The sequence below is a fragment of the Triticum dicoccoides genome, chromosome 5A (assembly GCF_002162155.2).
Source record: "Triticum dicoccoides isolate Atlit2015 ecotype Zavitan chromosome 5A, WEW_v2.0, whole genome shotgun sequence".
NCBI lineage: Eukaryota > Viridiplantae > Streptophyta > Magnoliopsida > Poales > Poaceae > Triticum > Triticum dicoccoides.
The window spans coordinates 17,213,989-17,224,344 of record NC_041388.1 but is presented as its reverse complement, the minus strand read 5'-3'; the positions used below and the strand labels follow the sequence as shown (position 1 = coordinate 17,224,344).

The window sequence follows — 10,356 nt, the reverse complement described above, 5'->3', positions numbered from 1 at the left end:
GCAAGATCAAGTAGCCGCATGCAAAGGATATAGACTCCATCGATTCGTGCACGTCCCTCTCGGATCCCCCATATTTTCCAGCACAAGACGAATAACAAGAAACGTTGCAATTTTTTCCAACCTACTTGACACGGCGAGAAAATTCAAAAGATACCAGCTAGCAAAGCTACGCCGGACGTCACTCTCAGTGGGGGTAGCAAAGACCAACTGTGAAGTGGCTCGTCGACGGAGTGAAGCTTGGAGATTTTTCTCAGCCAGCATTGGCTGGCGCATACGTATCCATGTAGAGGAAACTGCAGTTCCAACCAATCTTGAATTTTCTTCTAGCTATCTACGTACTATAAATAACCACGTGCTATCCCGTCCATTCAACCAACAATACCACAGCAATCAAGAAAGCAAGAAACAATGGCCGTCTCCTCGTCGGCGCTCATCCTCCTCCTTGCCGCGGCCCTCACCACGGGGGCTAGCGCCAGGAGCTTCTCCATCACGAACCGCTGCTCCTTCACTGTGTGGCCGGCGGCCACCCCGGTGGGCGGCGGACGGCAGCTCAACAACGGCCAAACTTGGAACCTCGACATCCCCGACGGCACCAGCTCCGCCAGGATCTGGGGCCGCACCGGCTGCAGCTTCAACGGCAACAGCGGGAGATGCAGCACCGGCGACTGTGGCGGCGCGCTCTCCTGCACCCTCTCCGGCCAGCCCCCGCTGACTTTGGCGGAGTTCACCCTCGGTGGCGGCACAGACTACTACGACATCTCGGTGATCGACGGGTACAACCTCCCCATGGACTTCTCCTGCAGCACCGGCGTCAACATCCAGTGCCGCGACTCCAGCTGCCCCGACGCCTACCACCAGCCCAACGACGTCAGGACCAAAGCTTGCAGCGGTAACAGGAGGTTCAGTATAGTCTTCTGCCCATGATGGGCTAGTATAGCTCTACCATACGCATACGCATGCGTGCCGTGGCACGGACGGACCAGATATACGACCATAATATTTGTACTTCCATTTTCCATGTAATAATGGCCCCGGCCGCGGATATAGACGTGTACGAGTGGCCAATAAAGTCCATAAATAAAGGTAAAGAATATCTAATTTCACATCTCTAATATGTTCAAGATTTATTAGCATATGCGCGATCAACAGCTAGCGCACCTAGAAACTGACTACCAGGCACCAAGGACAGAAGGACGCTATCGTAGCAAAAAATACAACACCCCATTATTTTGATGTCGCCGATCCATCGATCTAGACCCTAGCTTCCTCGTATCTTCAAGATTCATACAGACTATTCTAAGAAGCCCTTTTAGTTTCATATAATTTTTTAGTTCTTTAGGTTCTTCTGCTTTGGACAACAGCCACCCTTCCCATGTTTTGCGAAAAACTTTGTTTTTGTCACTCTAGCTTTTGACTATTTTGTTTATGCCACTCTAGAATTTGACATATTGCTTTTGCCACTCTTAATTTTTAACAATACACCACAATTGCCATTCCGTGGCAAAAGCAATAATTTTAGAGTCAATTGTGATACATTGTTACAATCTAAGAGTGACAAACGTAAAATGAAAAGTTATTGCTTTTGCCACGGAATGACATTTGTGATGTATTGTCAAAAACTAAGAGTGGCAAAAGTGATATGTTAAATTCTAGAGTTGCATAAGCAAAATAGGCAAAAGTTAGAGTGACGAAAACAAAGTTTTCTCATGTTTTGCTGCGCTTTCATTAATCATTAGTTGAGGTTTTGATTTATTCTGAAAAAGATTAAGTGGAAGTTTGACATAAACCCAAGTAGAACTCAAACACGTATGAAACTACATGGAAAATCCATTGAAATTTCTACAAAACTACATAAACACATGAAACCACATCGAAAGTCATTGAAAGCCATACAATACTTGGAGTATCAAAAACAGTTGATTCCAGGAAGCTTCATTAATGTTTAATTCCAGTTCGAAAATTGGTTGGAGTGTGCAAGATTGATCAATTTGGACCTAATAGAAAAAAAATATACTCTTATTTTCTTAGCTGGACCAGGAGTGTTCCTTTCCTAGCTCTCACTCCGGGCTATATGAGCCGAAAATATTAAAACTAATTTTTAGTTGACTATAGTTCGTCAAGGTGCGGCGTTCATTCGCCTCTCGTCTGGGTAAACTAATTCATTGACAGGCCTAAAATTAACTTTCTTCTTTTTCATCTATTCATTATTTTTCTATCTTGCAAGAAACTGTTTCACATGGGCACTAGTAAAAAACAGGGTACTAGTCCCGATTTCAGAGATCCTTTAGTCCAGGTTCTGGAACCGGGACAAAACAAACGGGACTAAAGCCTAAACCATTTAGTCCCGGTTTGCTTACGAACTGGGACAAAAGGGGCTCCACGTGGCCGCTGCGGGGCGCCTAGGCAGGAGGACCTTTAGTCCCGGCTGGTAACACCAACCGGGACCAAAAGGCAGCCACGCGTCGGCAGCTTGCAGGTGCTGGGGTTTTTGTTTTTTTAAGGGGAGAGGGTTTAGGGGTTTTGGAGGGTTAATTTAGGGGTTTCATATTGTGTTAGCTAGCTAAAAGAAGTTCATCATCACATTAAAACCATAGTACAGTAGTGATCAAATGTTATTACTAAAAAAAAATACATAAAGTTCATACATAGTTCTCATTGAATAACATATAGCTCTCTAGAGCATCTAATTAAATCATACATTGAAATTATGTAAAACATTTCAATGCAAAAACAAATGCGATCATAATCGCAACTAAGATAACAATTGATCCAACGGCATAATGATACCAAGCCTCAGTATGAATGGCATATTTTCTAATCTTCAAGCGCATTGCATCCATCTTGATCTTCTGATCATCGACGACATCCGCAACATGCAACTTCAATTCCATCTTCTCTTCCTCAATTTTTCTTTAAGTAATTGTTTTTTCAACTAAATTTAACATCTCGACAAGAGGGTCGGTTGAAATTTTCCGGTTCACATATCTCCTAGATAAAAACATCTATATCACGTTGGTCGGCATAATTGTCATAAACACTAAATGAAACAAATAGTTATAAAAGATAATATATACCACATCTGAATCATAGACAGGACGAAGGCCGACGGGTGCGGATACCAAACCCATCGCACTATATAATAACAAACAATAATAAAAGTAAGAAAAGTATACAAGTATCTATCTAAATCATACAAGTAAGAATTTTTTTTCTTTTAGAAATAAGATAAGAACGAGATTGGCGCGAGCGATTGACGGCGGTGAGGACGGGGATGGGACAGGACGGACCGTCAAATCTAGACAAATCTTGAAAAAATGGAGTTTGGACAAGGAGCTTGGAGAGGAGAAAGCTTAAGTGTGGCTCGGACATTTCATCGAACACCTCATATGCATAGAAGATGAGCTAGAGCAACACACACCTCTCCCACGGCCGGCCAAAAAACAAAGCAGTGACTCTGTTCGCAGGCAGGGGCGGGGTATATATAGGGGTCTCTTTAGTCTGGTTGGTAGCTAGAAGAGGGACAGAAGACTGACATTTGGTCCCGGTTCCACCCACCAACCGGGACAAAAGGTGCTGGGCCAGGAGTGAGGCCCATTGGTCCTGATTCGTGTCTGGAATCAGGACCAAAACTGTTAGATGAACCGGGACCAATGGCCCCCGAGGCCCGATCGACGCCCTGACCTCATGAATCGGGATTGATGCACCCTTTGGTCCCATTTTGTGAGTGAACCGGGATTAATGCCCTTATCTAGGCCTCAATCAAAGCCATGTTTTCTATTAGTGTGGCAGACTTATTCGTTGGTAGTGGCAGGATCAACTTTCAGTTAAGTACACCCTCTGATTAAAAAAAGTGTCGTGGCTTTAATTCAGAGCATGGACTGAGCAAGAGCGCGATAATCGACATATATAGAATTTTTTGTACATACTATACTGATTTAAATGGAGCAACTTTTGTTCATGAAAAAAAAGTAAATGCGTGAGAACTAAAGACTGCAAAACTACCAAACATTTTTAAAAAGTAACAGCCGGCTGATGACTAGCATTTTTGAATAAATCAACAACTACTAAGACTGCTCCGCAGTCGATATACCATCCAAGGCTTTGGTCACGTTCCCCTAAAAAAAGGCTTTGGTCACGTTCAGAGGACACGAGTTTTTAGAGGCTTTGATATATGTAGTGCAAAAATCGTTCAGTTGGCCCGGCTCTATCTGATGGGTGCATGTGTAAGCAATCTGCGGACTGTTGTGCATGCACCCTGCCGGACGAGACTTGCCTACTCCCCTCCCATGTGCCCATCCGTGCTCTCGCATATGTTGCTTGATTTGATTGGAACAAAATAAAGTCTGGCCCCACCCCCTTAAAATCAGGGGGGAGATGATTAGATTAGAAAGAAAAAAGGAAAAAAGACAACCGTTGGATAAGATGGGAGCACGGATGGGAGCATGGAAAGGGAGCAGGCAAGCCGGATACGCACCCTGCCTGGCATTGTCGTCAAGCTTCAACTAGACAAAGGAAAAAGGCGGCAAATCTTGGACCCCAACATTGATCACATCCAAGTAGGTAGTACTCTCTTCATTTCTAAATATAAGTCTTTTTAGGAATTTTAGTATGGATTACATACTAAGCAAAATGAGTGAATTTACACTTATAGAATATGTTTATATACATCCGTATGTAGTCCGTAGTAGAAATGGAGGGAGTAGCTAGTGGCCATTTTTAACTCAATCCTGGCATGATAAATAAGCATGACATGTCCTCTCTCCCATTACACACACATTACTAAATAGTATAACTCAGCTAGTTAGGGCCCTTCACAAGGATTTGGCATCCTATACCGTTGGATCACGTGAACGGATGTACTAGATCGAACGCCTGCTTACGCGTCGAAAACGTCACAGGGCCGCCGCTCTGGAGATGGACCAGCAAGCCCTCTCATTGATCGGGCCAAAAAACTCTCGCAGGGCCTGCCAGGCCACGTGAGTCCGCGCAATCCAGGGCTCCATCGATTGGCTACACTTTCCTTCTCTCTCGAAACCTTATGCATGATCGGCGCCCAGATGACAGTGACATCCTCTCTCGAACATCCTGTGGCTTCTCTCTCCTCTCCCATGACATCGTCGTAGTAGTTCACATGTCCTCGCAGCTGAGCATATCCCTGTGAAACGATGCACTGTTAATGTTTCACATGTACATCCAGTTTGAAGCCTACATATGTTGAAGGTTAATGAGACACTTTCTAATAACAATATTGGCAGGAACCATGAGGCAATGTTCAGTGACATTCAGCTGTTTGATGGTACCATGTCTTCTATCAGTTGCCGATCATAGGATATGCAAGTAGCTCCAAGGAGAGCACCAACACATTCAATGTGTCAATCAAGTTGGTATGTGAATATATTAGTAGTTTTCTTTTTAGATAGGAAAGATGCCAAGGGGCAAAATTAAATTTTTCTGACGATGAAACTTTTAGTATCGGTTTCGTATTTACATTTCCATGATATTGGAAACAACTGTAATATGTGCAGTTCAGTGCCTACCTCATTTGATATCTTCTTTGCATATTTAGGGTGATGATGACTTGTTTATTTCTCTCTTTTCTACCACACAACAAATTCGCTCTTTCTTCACTACTCTGTCATCATGCAAAGATTACATAACTATATCCAACCGACATAGGACTGCTGAGGACATAATGAGTAATGAAACTTATGTGGGGAATGTATCTGGTGCACCCGCACTTGTGGTGCTACCGGTGCACCGAATGCCATAGAATATTTTTCAAAAATCTGAAAACATTCTAGCATGTTAACACAACATAAATGTATGATGTCAGAAAATTTCGTGTAAAAATTTGAAATAGTTTTTGAGATACAAAAATGAAATTTTCACATTACTGTGATAATGGGCCAAATCTAAAGCCCAAATCATGTTATGTACTATTTAGTGTTGAATTTGTCTTTTTTTTTGCTAGTTATGTTTCAAATTTTAACTTAAAATTTTGTGACAACCTACATTGATGTTGTGTGAGTGTGCTAAAAACATTTCAATTTTTTTAACATTATAAAACCACAATGTGGGTTCGGTGCACTGGTCGTATCACAAGCTCCGATGCACCAGATATTTTCACCACTTACATGAACTCACTAGCAGCAAAAATAAATAGATAGCTAGAGACACACACATACAAGGGAAACCGACTTTTTTCATTGGTACTTCTTTCCTGAGAACTTATTTGCCACTGGCACCTTTACAAAGTGCAATGATCAACATCGTATTTGTGAGAACCAATCTATTGTATACAGAAATCTAACTTACAATTTTGCGGCTTCATGATTCTTTTTGCGTCAACGCGCCTCAATGGGAATAAAAGTTCAAACTCCAATGTATGGGTTAATTTATGCAAATTAACATCCATGTTTACCTTCCTGTCAGAAATTTCTATCAATATATTGTAAAAATGGACGGGCGCGGCAACACACGCCATTATGGTCTAGTGTTCAACATAATGGCATCATCGGCTCGAAGCACTAGCCCTGTCCGGTCCTCCTCCCCATCCTCGTCACTGCGTTCACCGTCGGGGCCAGCAGGATACCGATCACCATCACCAACCGGTGCTCCTCATGGTGTGGCCGGCGGTCACACCAGTGGGCTTGTGGACCGAGCTGCACGCAGGGGCCAACTGGACCAACGACGCGCTGGTGATCACGAACGCCACCACGACCGTCTGGTGGCGCACGGGCTGCTTCTTCGACAAGGCCAACAGGTGGCAGTGTCGGACCGGCGACTGCAACAGTAGCGTGCGGTGTGAGGGCGACCCGGTAGCGCCGGTGACCAAGGCCGAGGTCTCCGTCTTGGAGGGAAGCTACTAGTACGGCGTCACGAGGCTCAAGGGGTTCAACATCTAGTGTCGCGACCCTAGCTGACCCGACGCCTAGAACCAGCGCAACCACGTCAGGACCAAAGCTTGCAGCGGCAACAGGAGGTTCAAAATTCTAATATTTTCAGTTCTTTATATGTTCTCCCTGTCGAGAGTTTTTACAGTACCCTGTTACTCCCTAGGGAGAGGAGGGAGTGCCGGATAAATCCAACCATCCATCTACTGGGGTATTTTAGAACTCTTGTCTTATTCGTTTTGACTTTTATTCCAACCGAATCAACCGCATCAGGCCGCAGCGATCGCACTATTTGTTTCCCCATCGTGGTAGCGGATGGAGACTTTGTCTTGTAGCCATCCGTGAATTCCTGTTAATTGCAGATTAATTGAACTATGGCGCTGTAGGAGGACTTTTCCGCATACATCCATGATGCCCCAGTATCCCAGGCGGAGTCATCCCCCGACCAATTCGCGTAGGCGCAACTACCAACAGCGGCCATTGATATGCACATCGCGGGTGCATAACCTGGATTGTGAACTGATGTGGCCTAATCCTAATCCCCTCAATGGTGATGACCCTGTGATCATCATGCTCCGCCACGCATGATCATCATCTTGATTTTGTGATTTTTCTTTTGGGAATGATATTGATTTGGGATTAGGGTTCATGACAATTTTTTGTTTGAAGTCTGCGTTCACACCCTTACAAGCAAGTTCATACTAAATTGGAATCTTATTCTATTTAGAATTTTTGTAATAAATTGATATATGATTGAGAAATAAATAAATCACCCATGATTACGGTATTACCCCTAACATCAAGGTACTCCATATTTTTTTGAGACAGTACTCCCTAGGATATGTATTTGAGTACCATGTAAGATTAGCCGTCAGATTAAGGTGGATGGATGGCTCACATTCATTTAGGGGTACCGTAAAAGATCTCTTCCTATTTGCTCAACAACACCCCCTCCCCATGTTTTTCTGACCTTTCATTAATGGTTTGTTGAAGTTTTGACTTATTTTGAAAATGTTTAAGTGGAGGTTTGGCATGCATAAAGCCAAAGTAGAACTCGAAATAGTATGAAAATACATGCAAAATCTGCTTAAATTTGTACGAAACTATATGAACACATGAAACCATGCACATCGAAAGTCATATAATACTAGCATCGTCAAAAGGAATTGTTTCGAGAAAGTTTTATTAATGTTTCATTCCACATACTAAAGTTGTCGGAGTGTGCAAGATTGATCAATTTGGACCTAATTGAGCAAATTTGCTCTGTCATTTTCTTAGCTGGACCAGGAGTGTACCTTTAATAGCTCTTAATCTGGTGTATATAAATTTAAAATATAAGAACTAATTTTCAGTTGAGTATAGTCAACGGTGCGGCGTCCATTAGCCTCTAACTTGGGCAGCATTATTCGTTGACAGCCCTAAAATTAACTTCCTTTCGTTTTCGTCCCTGCATTATTTCTCTATTTTGCAAGAATCTGTTTCACGTTGGTAGACTTCTTCGTCAAGAAGTCGCATCGGATTTTTTGTTGTTGTTGCAAAACATAGCGGATTAAGCAAGAGCAGTAGAAGTAAACATAGAAAAAGTCGTGCATACTACTGATTTGAATGCAACAAAAAAAATCCGATTGGAAATGCAGCAACTTGTTAGCCAGAAAAACACTGTTCACTACTGACTGTGAAATAGTGAAGATTTTTGAGAAAATAACTGCTAACTATATTAGCTACTAATAAAGAAAATAGGTCGGTCCTACTGCTATTTAGCAGAAAATCCCTTCTTGTTTCTGGTAATCAACCAACAATCCGGTTTTAAGTCAGATTTTCAATCTTGCAAAATACCGTCTGATGTTTCTGGTAATAAACCTGCAGGCCAGTTCAAGTCGGATTTTATGCGTATGCAGGAAACCCCTGATATCTGGGTTAATCAACCCACAGTACAGATTAAATGCTTATTAAAAATATCCATATCTTTTAAACATGAACTCCAAATTTAACATGTTATACATGGAATTTGATTAAAAAATGTGAAAATATATATTAATATGATGTTATTTGACCTGTTAACCATTTAAGAAATCTTATTTAGGGTGCAACCTTCATCAATAGCGCATGATCCATCTTTCTTTCATATCGGTGCTGATCCGGATTAGAAATGAACACCTCAACAAAACGAAGGTTGAAGACGAAAGAAACCATCTATAACCATGCATGCATGCATACCTCGCCAAAAATACACGGAAAAATAAAGCCGATTTTTCATGTTATGCCGAGAGAGAGACACCTTAGGAGATAGACTTGACAACGTTCAAACGTGTTGCGATTTTGTGAGCACTGAGGCTACCGTCAGCAAGGATGGGAAGGGGAATGAGTGAAAACACAGAGGGATGCTATGTGTTGAAATAAAGGACGTGAACTTATTGGGATTTGGGTCATGATTATTAAGTTAAGGGAGCGTGTTTTTTTCCAAATAACGCAGCAAAAACACTATTTTGTAAATACAAACATTTTTAAAGACATGAACACTTTTTCAAATATGCGAACATTTTTCACAATTTTCTACTTAAAAGAAGGAAAGGAAAACCAATGAGAAAAAAACATAAAAGGAAAAAGACAAAGAAAACCGGGAAGAAAAAAATAGGGAAAAAAGCGATGTCGAAGACTAACACGGAGCTTGAAAGAAAATCTTGAACAATTTTTTATTTTTAGCCAAATCTATTATATAAAGATTCGACGGATGTATAAACACGACAAACATAATAAAGACTACATTGAGCTCTCCGGGCAAACGAACGACCACTACCACCACCGGAATGAGGCCCCCATATGTGCCGCTATCACTGCTCTCATAATGGAGCCGACCTGACCATGTTGATGACAAAAATGACGGACCTACAATATCAGATCATGTACAAGAAAGGAATTACAAATTCAGTTAATAACACTTATCTAGGAAACCCTATGATAGTGTTGAGCACAAACCTCATAGGAACCGAAAGAAAACCCCTCGCATTGTTCCCCAGAGCGCCGCTGGGGCCCCATCCGTAGCGTCGCTAGGCCCTGATCTCGGCATCTCACATGTCGCTACAGTCGCCAGCGTTGACCATGGTGGCGGCTGGACCGGCGTCGAAGGTGCTTGGGCAGGTGGATTGCAGCGGTGTCCTCTAAGGCGACTGGGGGTGGTGCTTGTGCGTGATCGGGCGCGGTGGTCAGGACGCCCCCCCCCCCCTATGCGTCGGTGGCCGTTGCCTCCATGGCCTGACGGTTTGAGTCGGCTCAGGTGTGCTGCTCTGCTTTGGTGATGATTGGTGGCGATGGGCGGCGGATCTGGCACTCGTCCAGATCCGTCGGTGGCGTGGACAATGGTCGTACTGCGACGCGGTTGGGGGCTAGCACAAAGCTTATCTATGCGACTTGGCAACGATCCAGCCGGCTACGAGTTGGGCAGAAGTGGCAGTGAGTGAAAATC

At 43.0% G+C, this 10,356-nt stretch overlaps 1 protein-coding gene and 1 pseudogene across 1 annotated transcript; both read left to right on the top strand.

Annotated features, from left to right (window-relative positions):
* Positions 1 to 364: 364 nt before the first annotated feature.
* Positions 365 to 1,105, top strand: LOC119298831 (thaumatin-like pathogenesis-related protein 3). Its single transcript, XM_037576132.1, has one exon. The coding sequence runs from the start codon at positions 409 to 411 to the stop codon at positions 922 to 924; it is 516 nt and encodes a 171-aa protein (XP_037432029.1). The 5' UTR covers positions 365 to 408; the 3' UTR covers positions 925 to 1,105.
* A 5,400-nt stretch (positions 1,106 to 6,505) lies between these two features.
* LOC119296828 lies at positions 6,506 to 7,040 on the top strand (annotated as a pseudogene).
* The last annotated feature ends 3,316 nt before the right edge of the window (positions 7,041 to 10,356 follow it).